A 14,366-nucleotide genomic window follows, 5' to 3' on the forward strand; every position below is an offset into this window, starting at 1 on the left:
ACAGTACTCCACAAGGGGGCTCCCTCTGGTTAAGGCGGAAAATCCAACATTAGAAATTATGTTTGTTCCAGGATTATTTTTGAAGACAAATGTATTGATTAGGATAAATAAATACCCGGGCAACGCCATGTTATCAGCTAGTTATTCATAAAAATAATAAAGGTAGGATACAAATAAAATACATTAACTAACTCCCAGAATTCCCAGAATTTTCCAGCTTGCATAGGGATTCTGGGAATTGAAGTCCAAGTGGTCAAAATGTGAGAAACCCAGCTCTCCCCATTCCTGGTCTAGCATCTACCCCATGTCACCAGTCTGGCTGAGTGGGCAGGACTGCCCAGAATCAGCCAATCAAGCTTCTGTGGCTCAGAGGAGGACTCGAACCCAGACCCTAGTCCAACACACACACACACCCGAGCCCTATTGGCGTCACACTTGCTTTTCCGAGTGTGCAAGAAACTCACCTCCCTTCCACCTCGTCTATAGTATCAGGAAGCGGCACGTTGAGGGTCTCGGGCAGGAAGACGGCAGCAATGCCCGAGAGGATGGGGGCTGTCCCGTAGATAAGCGACGGAAGATAGGAACAATGTTCACCCGTCATTTTGATCATGGGTGCCACAATGCCACCCACGCGGGCTAGGGTGCTTCCAAGCCCCATCCCGGTTTGTCTGCAACAGTAATAAACCACCTTTGAAGGACAATAACCGCGAACCGAGGAAAGGAAAAATAAATGCCTGGATTTTCACTCCCGCCTGCCTTTTAGGAATTTTTGATCTCGGCTTCTTGTGGGTTTCCTCCTTGCCCTTATGACTGTCGCAGCATCCCCACAGTCGTGTGTTAATAAAAATTCAGGTACGGGTAGTCCTCGGCTTACGACCATGATTGAGCTCAAATTTGATGCCTGTTAAGCGCGATGTTTTGCTAAGGGAGTTTTGCCCCGTTTTACAATCTTGCTTGCCACATTTGTTAAGGGAATCACTGCAATTGGAAAGTTAGTCACATGGTTGTTAAGTGAATCTGGCTTCCCCCATTGACTTCGCTTGTCGGAAGGTCGTAAAAGGGGGTCGTGTGACCCCCAGGATGCTACAACTGTCGTAAATATGAAGCAGTTGCCAAGCATCTGAATTCTTGATCACATGATCAGAGAGATTCTGCAAAATGTAAGTCACATTTATAGTGCTGTCATAACTGAGCGGTCACTAAACGGACTGTTGTAAGTCGAGGACTACCTGTATTTATGAAGCAGCCTGTATTTACAATGTCTGCCATGTCTCGTGATTGTCATTTGAGACTTTCCCAGCCAGCTCCCAACCAAAATCAGGGAGGCAATTCAGATTCGCTGAACAACGGCATGACTTGCTTAACAACGGTGGCAAAAAAATGGTCATTAAACTCCCTTAACAACCGTCTTGCTCTGCGATGGAAATTCTGGTCCCGACACTGGTTATATGTTGAGATCTACCTGTATAACTTCTCATTCCTGGCTGTGCGTTCAAATCTCACCACCCGCCTCAAATTCGCATTCTAGAGATTGATTTTGCTGATTTTTCACTCCTGGTTCTGCACCAGGTGTGTGATAACGCAAACTTGACTCAAAGAGAGAATAATTTGTCCGGTTGGATCATACAACAGAAAACGTCGAAGTGCTGTTACGAAAACTTGAAAACCGGTCAAGGGTTCAAGAGCCTCGGAGGTATTAGGGCAACATACCTGATCACCGTGGGGTACAATTCTCCAGTGTACAGGTACAGACAGTTGAAAGAGGAAGCGAGGCATCCCTTGCCAAGCACGGCCAAAAACGTTCTCAGGGTCCGTAAATCTTCGGTCAGGTGAAGAACAGCAGAGGAGGGGGAAAAAAGAGGAGATGAAAACAGGAATGCTCGGACACTCCATGCTAAAACAAATTCTATATTGTCAAAATTCATGGGATTCTTTCCTTCCATTGGAAGGTAGGAGCCACAATAGATTTTTACAGCAGGGGTGTCCAGCCTTGGTATTTTGAAGACTTGTGGACTTCAACTCCCAGAATTCCCCAATCAGCATGCTTTCAGATGGGTGGACTTCAACTCCCAGAATCCCCCAGCCAGCATGCTTTAAGATGAGTGGACTTCAACTCCCAGAATAAGTCAGGGGCTATCTGTACATAACATGCTTTATAACAGCACTGCTTACAGTATATCTGGAAATTCCAGTTCCACTTGCCGTCATAACCCAAGGACTACCTCTGTTCTTTGTTTCTGAGCTGGAGGCATTCAAGTCACATTAATTTTGGGCCCAGGGAGCTAAAAATGGCTTCCCTCGGCACCTGCACCGACTTCAAATGGCTCACCTGTGGGCACCAAGATATTGACCAAAATGGCCAGCCCGGCCAAGATAACGGACGAAGCCTGCGTGGGCCTCCTTCCTATGTAACTCATGCCGATGGCCGAGCCCAGCTTGGCAGGGATATCAATAGTACCAAAGGCCACCTGGATGAGGTAGATGCTGAAGCCGAAATGTTGGAGGTCCATCGCCAGGCCATAGTAAGCGAAACTGGTTGCAAACCTAAAAGAATTAATTAGGATCTTCGTGAATCTTGTAGAAGTCGGCACTCAGGTTTCTAGTCCTCATGGCAGTTCCGAGAACGAGGTCGTTAGGGAAGGAAGGGTGCCCATCGAAACGTACCACACGCTGGAAATGCAGCAGGAGATCCGGCGTACTGTGGGCGTCCGGGCCAAGGAGGCGAAGGTGTAGGACGACTGGGTCAACATCATTTCCTTCTGCATGCTGGATTTCAAGACCTAACACCCAACAACAAAGGGGAGAAGCGAGTGCCACAACCAGCGTTTTGCTCAGCGACTTGCCGTATGTGGTATTTTCTCGCAAGGTTCTATCTCATTTGGCCCGATGGAACTGGCTTTTAAAATTTTGTTCGGAGGACCCAGCCCCTGCTATCCCCTCCCTCAAGGACCTTGGCTGTGGAACCAGAACCACCAGGAGGGCTTCAGCTGGGATTCTCAAAACGATGTCAACCCCGGTAGTTCCCACCAAATAGGAATCTGCTAGCTTTCAAAACCGAGGGACTGACTCAGTAAATGGACCACTCAGACTAAACCAAGAGTGTCCAACCTTGGCGACTTTTAAGACCTGCCAGAATTCCCCAGCCACGCATCCCTAAAGATCTTGCTCTCGGAGCAACCATGAGGACTAGAAACCTGGGTGTTTCTACGGGGTGGCAGACCCTGAGACTAATTATTCCCTGGTTTTAGGTTTTGCAACCAGGTTTACTTACGACGGCCTGGCCATGAACCTCCAGCATTTTGGGGAATTTGGGGAGTTGGAAGTTCACAGGTCTTAAAAGTCGCCAAGGTTTGGCACCCTGGACTAAACTGGTTTCTTTCAAACCGAAGTTCAGAAGCCTCCCATTTCTAAAAGACGCAGTTCCCACCATCAAACAGGAACTGACGATTTCCACAAGAGTCTTCTGACCTAGGCTTCTCAAAAGCACGAAGCCGACTCCTTGTCCCGATAAAACCCCTTTTATTTAGTTTAAAGTGAATTCCTCTCCAGCAAAGTCCCTGCCAACAGTCTTTTCAAGAGATTTCACAACTGCAGACTTTTATCAGGCTTGGAGAGCAGCCAGGCCGATATCTTCCAAACGCCACGCTGTAGCAGCAGTTCCTCGGCAAGGAGTCAGGAACAGATTTTCACTCTAATAAATGGAACTCCTGCAAACTCCACTCCCCTTTCGCTCCTCTTTTATTCCCCATGGGAGGGGCCATTCACTGTCCACCTGTGGCCTTACTCCCAAGTCGACCCCTGTTCTTTAGCTGTTCCCTTTGTCTGGCAGCTCTGCGCATGCGCATACTGGGAACAGGCTCCAGCTGTTCTTCTGCCCCACTGATGTCTGACTCTGAAGGCAGCTGATAACTGTCAGACGGCCCTGGCCCCCTCTCTGCCTCCGACACAGAGCCCTCCTCAGAGCCTTCCCCAGACTCCAGGACTGGCCCAGGTTCCTCCCCAACCCTCCTCACTGTCCGAATCTGTCGCCAGAACCACTGGCCGCTGGTGGGCCACAACAAAGGGCATCAACCATCAACCCCACTAACCTACATTTACTTTGCTCTACCCCTTCATACCTCGGTGTTGAGTTTCTCTCCTTCGTCTTTCTTCCCGTTCAGCTGAGCCACCTTCTTCAACACGGCGACAGCCTCTTCCGCTTTACCGGACAGCACCAGCCACCGGGCCGATTCTGCAAACCACCTGCGTGAAAAAGCCTGTTCTGGTGACTTTGGAAAGACCTGGCCTCTTCCACCAGAAACAGGCCGCTTAAACTAGATCGGGGTACCCTCCCCTCTCTGGGCCATCAAGTCACAAAGTTGGGGGACCGCTCAACCGTCCATTTAGTGACTGTTGAAAAATGGCTTCGGAACCGGGAGCGGAAAACGAGCAAAATCAATCTCTCAAATGTACATTTGAGGAGGTGAGATTCGAATCCAGGACCAGGAATAACAGTTTTCAACTTATAAACCGCTCAAAATGACAACGGCGCCGATGAACGTGACTTGTGACCGTTTTTCACACTCAGCGACCCTTGCAGCATCCCAAAAGATCAAAATTCAGACCCTTGGCAACCCTGACTCATATATTCATGACGGGTTTCCAGCGTCCCGCGATCCACTTTTGTGTCCCTCTGACCAGCCGAGTCGATGGGGAAGCCGGATTCACTTTACAACCATGTTGCTCATTTGACAACTGCAGCGATTCACTTAACAACAAGGTTTTCAGGAAAGGCCGCCTTGCTCACCACGAGTATATGAAGAAAATGAAGAAGGGCATGGATGCCGTGAATTGTAGCTGGCGCCAATCTGGAAGCGCATATGCCAGGCCAGGAAGGATGATTTGCCCAAAGGTGGCAGAATACCCCACCAGTGTGCCAGCAATGGTGCGAGTGTTGGTGGGCACCCATTCCAGGACTAGTGCAAAGGAAGAAGAAAGCATGGGCATTAATTGTGTTAGTTTACACCGTTGTTTTCTCAAGGTTGGCCGCATTAAGATGTGTGGACTTCGACTCCCAGAATTCCCCAGCCAGCCAGCAGGCTCAACTCGAAGACCATGCGTGCAAGTGGAGGAACTCTGGGAGTTGAAGTCCACTCCTCTTAAAGCATGGCTGGCTGGGGAATTCTGGGAGTTGAAGTCCTCTCGAAGCTGTCATCCTTGAGAAACACTGCTTTACCCATCCCCACTGATTTCCAAATGGGTTGCCACCTTACCTCCAACCCAAGGCTCCTCTCCTCCAACATTAAAACCCCTTTTCTCTGCGAGCAAGAGTACCTTGCTCCATACCATGGGAAAAAAGTCTTTTTCAGTCATTCCCGGATAATGCAAAGTGGCCAGAGAGCACCACGTGGTGCCCTTTCCCCCCACTTCAATTGGCAAGCCAAGAGACACTGAGGTTCTGCTTGCATCATTTCCTTCCCTGGGTCTCGAGCGTGATGTCCCCCCCCCACCTCAATTATTCCTGCATTCTCTGCAGATCATATGACCTGTTGTTCCCAGTGGGTCTTAATCAAATTAAGAGTCAGGTATGGTAAACCGCAGAGATAAATATTTGGACAAGTCAACAGCACGCTGGGGACCAAACATTGCTTGAGGAGTGAGGAATGCGCAAAATTGCAAGCCTGCAAAATAAGCTTTGGCACCCCCCTCCTCACGAGCTATTTGCTCCCGACAGCGGTCTCTCAGGCCCGAATCCAACCGGTGGGGATTTGCAACGACCAAATTTCTACACTGGGGGAGAAAGGCCACTCTGTCCAATCTGAGAATCGGGAACCAGCTGAATGGAGTGGAAAGTATGTTTAGAGTTGCAAATTTAAGGCATGTGGACTTGAACTCTCAGAATTCCCCAGCCAGCATGCTTTGAAATGCGTGGACTTCAACTCCCAGCATGCTGGTTGGGGAATTCTGGGGAAATCTATTTTAAAAGTTTCTGCTAAGATACGTGGTCTTCAGCTCCCAGCATTTCCCAGTCGCGTGTTGGGAGTTGAAGTCCATACATTTCAAAACTTGCTGGCTGGGGAATTCTGGGAATTGAAGTCCACGTATGGCTGGCTGGGAAATTCTGGGAAACTGGAATCAATCCATCTTAAAAGTGACCGGGAAACCCTAGTTTAGGCTGCAAACTCTAAAAGTGGCCTTTAATACTCTGGAATGCTGTAAATATCTTGTTTGTCCCATCCTGCCCACTTCTTTTTTTCCCCCTCAGCTGGTTTTGTTTAACAGATGTTTAACAGATTAACAGAGTTGGAAGGGACCTTGTAGGTCATCTAGTCCAACCCCCCACCCAAGTTTGACCAACTTCCTCCCGTCTTACCTAAAGACATGCAGTTGAGGACAATGCCAGAGAGTGCCATGCCAACCAGGAACCGGAAGGCACAGTAGGCTGCATAATTGGGGGCAAAACCCGTGCACACCCCCGAAACAGCCAGCTGGAGGTAGGACCAAGTTAAGATTGCTTTGCGGCCGAACCTGCGGCACAGAATTCTGTGTCAATCCATGGGAACCATTATCTCTTCTTCAGAGGTTGCAGTCATAATAGGTATATTGATATTATTAGCAGTGTTCTTCTGACCTAGGCTTCCTCAAAAAACAGGAGGCAGAGTCCTCGTCCCGACAAAACCCTTTTTATTAAACGAATGTGAATTCCTCTCCTTCACCTTCAGCCAAGGCCTGGCAAACAGTCTTTCAAAGGAGTATTTATGACCACAGACCTTATCTATCTTGGAAAGCTGCCGTGTCAATATTTTCCGAAATGCAAGGAAAAAGGCTGGGTACAGAGTCTCTGGGATTCAGGGACAGATCTTCACACTCTTGAAACGAATCTAACCACTGAACGAACGAATTGTCTCCTGCAAAATCCCCCTCCCCTTTCGCTCCTCTTTTATGTCCTATGAGAAGGGCCATTCATCTTCCACCTGTGGAATCTTAACTTGATCTCTCTCTTGGTCCTCTCTTTTTCTTTTTTCTCTTTTTCTTTCCCTTTTTCCTTTCCCTTTCCTTTCCTTTTCCTTTTTCTCCTTCTCTTTCTTTTTCCCTTCCATTTCTTTTCATTTCTCTTTCCTTACCTTTTCTCTTTCTTTTTTCTTTCCATTTCTCTTTTTCCTTTCTCTTTCCCTTTTTTTTCTCTTTCCCTTTCCCTTACTCCTTTTTCTTTTATGAGAGGCCACAATTACTCCCACAGGGAGGCAGGGAAGAAGGCTGAGGCCAAGAGAGTGACTTCCACAAACTTAGAGGGGCAGGATTGGTGGCAGAAGTGGGATACTAATCAATCATTGTTGCATTCCCCAGTTTCTGGCTATATTCACCTCAAAGCACAGCTCTTCTTGTTAAGACCCACCTGTCTGCTAAGCTCCCAAGTATAAGAGCACCAGCAAGAACGCCTCCCATGTAAATGGACTGTGCCATCTGTCTCCGTGTCTTCCGGTTGCAAACCAGGTCCCACTGGTGAAAGGGAAAACAGTTAGAGAAGAGAGAGAGAAGAGACGAGACACACAGAGAGGAGGGGAAGAGAAAGACAGAGAGGGAGGGAGGGAAAGAGAGACAAGAGACACAGAGAGAGGGGGTGGGAGAGGGAGGGAAAGAGATGAAACACAGACAGAGATGGAGGGAGGGAGGAAAAGAGATGAGATGGAGGGAAAGAGACAAGAAAGATAGAGGGAGGGAAAGACGAGAGATGGAGGGAAAGACGAGAGACAGAAGGAGGGAAAGAGAGACAAGGAAGATGGAGGGGAAGATGAGAGATGAAGGGAAAGAGACAGACAGGGAGGGAAGGAAAGATGAAGAGAGGGAGGGAGGGAAAGAGGGAAAGATGAGAGACAGAAAGACAGACAGATGGAGGGAGGGAAAGAGAGACAAGAAAGATGGAGGGAAAGAGACAAGAGAGACAGAGGGAGGGAAAGAGAAACGAGACACACAGAGAGACGGGGGAAAGAGGGAGGGAGGGAAAGATGGAAAGAGGGTGGGAAAAGAGGGAGGGAAAGAGACAAGACACAAAGACAGACAGAGGGAGGGAAAGAGACGAGACAGAGAGGGAGGGAAAGAGAGACAAAGAGAGGGAGGGAAAGAGACGAGAGAGACAGGGAGGGAAAGAGACGAGACAGAGACAGAGAGGGGGGAAAGATAGAGGGAGGGAAGGAGAGAGAGGGAGAGAGAGGTTGATTGTAAGCTCCTTGTGGATGAGAAGAATTGCTGCAAAACTGAGTTTCCTGAAATGGACCACTAGACTCCTAAACAACTTAAAAAAACGATCTGATAAAAAGAAAAGTCAATCAAAAGAGCAACATGCAAACGAAATCAAATAATACACCCCCAAGGAGCAAAACAAAATTAAAGTTTAATTTGTGCGCATTGTTCAATGGACTGCTAACCCTCCCTCACAGGATTGTTGTGCCAGGGAAAACTGGAAGGAAGGAACGCTTGAACTCCCGAGCTCAAGGCAGGATGTCAATCAGGGGTCTCCAAATTTGGCAACCTGTGGACTTCAACTCCCAGAATTCCTCTACCTATTGTAAATCAAAGACAACCTGTAATTCATCCAGGGCTGAATCTAAGCCCTTTCTGGGTTAACTGGTGGAGTCTATTTCTCCTCTTCCTCCTTCCCGTGATCTAATCTAAGCTCATTCCTTGCATCCATGCTGGTTGAGGAATTCTGGGAGTTGAAGTCTGCAAGTCTTAAAAGTCACCCAAAGTTTTGGAGACCTCCCCAGATCTAGCCCGCCAGTAAAATCAAGACAGCTTCAGGGGCATTCACTTGCGAGCGAATGGCTGGCGTTCTCGATTTGCAGGCAGCCCAGAGTCACTTTGGAAAGCGCCACAGGCATCCACATAAATTTAATAAATATATTTCAAAGAACTGCTGGTGTTTTGCAACAATTGCAATGTATCCAAAGTAGAAACAACGGGGAAACGGCTACAAAAACATAAACTTAATCAACAGGATGGGGGGGGGGGACGACATAGGAAGATAGGAGCAGAAAATTTCATTTAACAGAACAATAGAGTTGGAAGGGACCTTGGAGGTCTTCTAGTCCAACCCTCGGCTTCAACAGGAGACCCTATACCATTTCAGACAAACTGTTGTCCAATCTCTTCTTAAAAACCTTCTAGGAAGGAAGGAAGGAAGGAAGGAAGGAAGGAAGGAAGGAAGGAAGGAAGGAAGGAAGGAAGGAAGGAGGGAAAATGAGAAAGAGGAGGAGGAAGAGGGAGAAGGAAGGAAGGAGAAAATGAGAAAGAGGAGGAGGAAGAGGTAGAAGGAGGAAAAGGAAGGAAAGGAAGGACAGACTTAAAATGGACCTTGGAGGTCTTCTAGCCCAACCCCTACTCAAGCAGGAAACCCTATGCCATTTCAGACAAACGGCTATCCAATCTCTTCTTAAAAACCTAGGAAAGAAGGAAGGAGAAATTTGAGAAGGAGGAGGAAGGGGGAGAACGAGGAAAAGGAAGGAAGGATAAAGAGGAGAAGGAAGGAGAAAGGAAGGAAGGAGAAAAGGAGGAGAAGGAAGGAAGGACAAACAGAATTAGAAGGGACCTTGGAGGTCTTCTAGTCCAACCCCTTACTCAGGCAGGAAACCCTATGCCCATTTCAGACAAATTGGCTGTCCAATCTCTTCTTTAAAACCTCTCTGGAGGCAAATTGTTCCAGGGCTGAATAATCTATTCAGGGTTAAATCTAAACCCTCTCTGGATTAGCTGGTAGAATCTCTTCTCTTTCTCCTTCACATGATCTTCTAACTTCACTCCTTGCATCCTAGTTAAGGATGTTCGGTAAACCCCACACCCATCTCATTCAGCTCTGAGACTGAACGCCTGTTAAAAACATATGGGTTTTTGTATGTGTAAATTGTTGGACTAGAAAGAGAACAGGATGAATGGGTAATACCATTGCTCCCCTCCTAGTCAATTGCAGCAATTAGTGGTGGTAGGGGAATTGCATAAAGTCCCTGATTCTTACAATAAAGACATCATATATACACGCCAAAATAACTTTGGAAGTTTTTAAGAAGTGATTGGACAGCCATTTGTCCAGAATGGTAGAAGGGCTGCCACAGAGAGGAGTGGGATCAAGCTATTCTCCAAAGCACCTTTGAAGACCAGAGAAGGAATAATGGATGGAAACTGATCCAGGAGAGATTCAACCTGGAAATAAGGAGGAATTTTCTGACCGTGAGAGCAATCAACCCATGGAACAGAAATTGCCTTAGGAAGTTGTGGGAGCTTCATCCCTGGAGGCTTTCAAGAAGAGACTGGATTGTCATCTGTCAGAAATGGTGTCCTACTCGAGCAAGGGGTTGGACTAGATGACCTACAAGGTCCCTTCCAACTCTGTTCATCTAATCCAATCCTGCTGGAGCAAGGGGCTGGACTAGAAACCTCCCAAGCTCCTTTCCAATGCTTTCATTCTTTGTTCTGTATACTTAGCATGGAGGAAGGAAAAAAAGAAAAGAAAATTTCTGCCAGAATCTTGGTTTTTACAATCCTAGTCTTATACATGTTGATTTTCTCTCTCCCTGCCCCTACAAAAATTGAGGTCACCTCCCTCTGTGGAAGCTTCCTTTGCAACCATGAGGGTGTGGGGGACATTTTGGAGATCCCTTCCAACCCATCGCGTCCTGGAGAAGGTGCAAAACGCAGGCTTACTTCTGAGAATGCAATCTCTCTCCCTTTCCAAAATTTAGCGACCCACCAAAGATCTTGTCGTATGGCTGACTCAACGTTTTGGAGCCTGGGTTTTCACAGGGGTTCAAAAATGGACTTCTAAACCTCAACAAAATCCAGACCCAATTGTCGTTCCTCGCACACACACACACACCTCTGCCCTCTCACCTCCATAATGATGGTGTTTGTGAAGATGCTTCGGTCATAAACCCATCCGTCCTTGCACGGTTCGGTCGCCCTGCCCGTGCCATTGCCACTAACTTCGGCGCTGGCATTCAGCGGGGGCCCCTCGGGGGCCACAAACCGGAGGCATTTCTCGGGTTGCCCGCTGGCATCTTTGGGAATCCCCCAGAGGTCTTCCTCGCCTGTTGGCATTTGAGTCCGGTTGGGATAGGCATCGGTGCCGTTGTTGTGCGTTAGCCTGACCCGGCAATGGTGATCAGGTATCCCGGCTGAAAAATTCTGGAGCAGATTATGGCTGGCCGTTAATAAAATCGGGATCACCAGCAAGGTGACTTGCAGGATCTGGAAGCGGCCCATGCCCCCGATCTGATCCAGGAGCTCGGCGAACGTCATGGCGGAAACGGAGCGCTTCGGAAAGCCAGAAACGAGGACTTCCAAAGTTAGGAATTCACCGGCGTCGCGGGCCAGATTCTCCGGAAATCATGCCAAGCTCCATCCAGGCTTTCTCTGGCACTGGAGAGAAGAAGAATAAAAACACAAAACAACAACTTTCCCCTTCTGAATTCAAGCTCAGCATCTTGAAAAAGTTATTCCCAGGCCTGCTTTGGCGGCCAGTGAAAACATTGCTGGAGGGGACCAGGCGGGTGGAGGAATTAAAAGAACGGAGGCCATGGGGGCAAACTGGGGTTGCAAAATCTGAGCCGGGCACCCCCAGCCGAGCCGGCCTTTTTCCTTCCTCTCCCAAAACCATCTGTGTGTTTGGGGGGTGTTTGTTTTTGAGGATGCTTCGGTGTGAACTGTGATCGGGGGTGGTGGTGGTGCTTGCAAAAGATTGTGCAGGGCCCCCCCTTGTTTTCTCTCCTGGGGGGGTGGGATTACACAAGACCTAATCGCCGGGTTCAAGGTCCCAAGGTTTTGGGAAGGATTAGCCGGAGAGGCAAGGAAGAGAGCGGAAAATACAGCCATTCATGAAAATGGGAGCAGAGTACGGCTTGTGTGTGTGTGTGTGTGTGTGTTGTATAGGGGTGAATATTAGGCAGGAGCGGGGTGGGAGAAAAGAACGCAAAGCTGGCAAGGCTGCTTTGGCTAGGATAAATGTGCTTTGTGTGTGTGTGTTTGTGTTTTGTGGGGCTTGTCCTGAGTTCACACACTTTTTTTTTTTTTTTGCAAGGAAGGGAATCCAAGCAGTTGTCAACCAGGGAAGAAAAAGAGGGTAAAAAAAAAAGACCATTTCTATTCATTAAATTATTCTTCCTGCTCCATGGAAAGTGGGGACTTTTAAAACTGCAAAGAAAAAAAAAAATTGGCTGGTTCCCGGGATGGGGTAATGAGGAGGGGACGCCCCCTCCCTCCCCCAGAAAGGAAGTTTTCGAAACTAGATTTTGGTGGTTAGATGTTACAGCTCTTCTTTTTTTTAAAAAAAGAAATTAATATTCTTTATTGTAAAAAATATAACTTGGACATGGTGCAACCGTCCTGGCGTCATCTCCGCCGTACAAAACTAAAGAATAACACGAACATCTTGTATACTCCTCATACATTATTCATGATATGCACCTACTTAACGCTACGTTTTCATGCTATATTACGTATATTACATCTTCTTTCCATTTACACATCTTCGGGTTGTTTTCCCGCTCCCGACTTCTTTTCCTCAAATCCAACCATTGGTAAAATCTATTCCAAATCTGTCTCTCCTTTGTTTTTTAATTCCAGCGTTTGTCTCTCACAGGGATCACACTGATGGCTAACCTTTTTGTTTTCGCGTGCCGAAAGTGTGCATGTGTGCCCACACCCATATTGCACCCCCCCCCCGTGCCCCTTTTGGACTTAGCAGTCCTCCCTGAAGCCTCCTGGGACCAAAAATGGGGTGAAACTCCCCTCCGCCCCATGCGCAAACGTCTCCCACATGCGTCCCACCCCCTGTGCATGCGTGGCAGAGACCCGAAAATCAGCTTGCTGGCGGGAGTCTCGTGCACCTGTGTGGTGGAGCTGAGATGGGGCCACGGCTCGCCATCGTGGGTCGATCACATTCTGCCCAGTCTAATATTTTATTTATTATTTTCCTTCCTTGCCGCAGCTCTTCTTGGCGGAGGTGTATGCGTATGTTTTAAGCTGTTCTCTTTACTTCTTGCTCAAACTGGTTTCTGTAGCTGGTGAACAATTAACTAGTTGTGTGAACAGATAGCCCTAGCTTATCCTGGTTAAACAATTTCCTAAGAAGGCATTAGTGGTTGTTTCCTCTCTCCCCCCCCCCCAACCTTATCTGCCTGAGAGATGCTACACAAAGATAATGTGCAATATTCTTTGTGGTTGTTTGGAGAAGAGATCGGGTGGGATGGCCTGGATTTCCTAGCTGTTGCATTGACACTCTCCAAGCTGGGAAGTTTTCTGAATCCAATTGGCAAGGCCTTGAATTGGAGGCAGTTCAATAGAGCCTCTTTTGGGGGGACTTTTGGGGGGGGGCGTTATGTGCAACACAGACTCTCCGTTTCGAAGTCCGAATCCCACTAGACGGCCAAGAGAAACCAGCAATTAAAATTAGATTTTTGGGGGTCTCCTTTACAGCGCCCTAAATGGGCTGCCTTGAGAACTAAAGTCGGACAAAAGGGAACAAAAACCCTCTTAGTTCTCCCAGAAATGTCCTGACAACAATGACAACAATTAAACAGGGGAACCAGGAACGCGATCTTCTGATTTCTGGCACATGCATGCTCACCGGCCCAGCTGGTCTTTGCGCATGCATGCACAACAGAAACTGGAACTGCGCATGCGCGCCCCAGAAACCAGAAGATCATCTTCCCAGCGCCTAAGTAGTGGGTTAGATTAGAGTCCAAATCTGTTTTTCCACAATCCCAAAGCAACTGCAGGCAGGACAAGATGGAAACTAACCAAGCAGAGAAGCAACCTAGAACCAAGTAGACATTTCCTGATAGTGAGAACATTTAATCAAGGCAGTGGTGGGTTTCAAAATTTTTTTTAGAACCTCTTCTGTAGGTGTGGCCTGCTTTGTGGGAGTGGCTTGCCGGCCATGTGACTGGGTGGGAGTGGCATGCCCACCATGTGACTGGGTGGGCGTGGCCAACTTGTAAAATGTGGTGAAACTCACTTAACAACGCTCTTGCTTAGCAACCAAAATGTTGGCTCAGAAACTCTGGCATTAAAGCACGCAACTCTTAAAGCTGTCAAGTTACAAGACCCTTGCGCCCCTAACCCTTTAGGGGAAAAAAACCCCCCAGAGGTGTTCAAACTTGACAGCTTTAAGACTTGTGGACTTCAACTCCCAGAATTCCTCCTCTCGCTCATCATCTTGTAGTTCCGCCTTAGGTACGAAAGCCAGCTGGGTGACTTTGAACCAATCCCTCTCTCTCAACCCAACCCACCTCACAGGGTTGTTGTTTTGGGGAAAACAGGAAAAAGCTGTGTTGGATATGCTGGCCGCCTTGAGATCTTTGTAAAAACAATACAGGTAGCAAAATACTACTACTACT

At 47.8% G+C, this 14,366-nt stretch overlaps 1 protein-coding gene across 1 annotated transcript in view; it reads right to left on the minus strand.

Annotated features, from left to right (window-relative positions):
- The window catches only part of LOC309399769 (solute carrier family 22 member 6-A-like), a gene marked incomplete at its 5' end in the record, with an annotated part of 13,271 nt that extends 2,003 nt beyond the window's left edge, over window positions 1-11,268 (minus strand). Inside the window, 9 exons of the mRNA XM_081967874.1 lie at window positions 465-668; window positions 1,711-1,819; window positions 2,330-2,544; window positions 2,665-2,780; window positions 4,119-4,242; window positions 4,787-4,955; window positions 6,353-6,507; window positions 7,376-7,479; window positions 10,861-11,268. Of these exons, the coding sequence (XP_081824000.1) occupies window positions 465-668; window positions 1,711-1,819; window positions 2,330-2,544; window positions 2,665-2,780; window positions 4,119-4,242; window positions 4,787-4,955; window positions 6,353-6,507; window positions 7,376-7,479; window positions 10,861-11,268 (1,604 nt within the window). The remainder of the gene's footprint in view (window positions 1-464; window positions 669-1,710; window positions 1,820-2,329; window positions 2,545-2,664; window positions 2,781-4,118; window positions 4,243-4,786; window positions 4,956-6,352; window positions 6,508-7,375; window positions 7,480-10,860) is intronic.
- Between the last annotated feature and the right edge of the window lie 3,098 nt (window positions 11,269-14,366).

The sequence above is a fragment of the Natrix helvetica genome (assembly GCF_964273705.1).
Source record: "Natrix helvetica genome assembly, chromosome: 16".
Lineage (NCBI taxonomy): Eukaryota > Metazoa > Chordata > Lepidosauria > Squamata > Natricidae > Natrix > Natrix helvetica.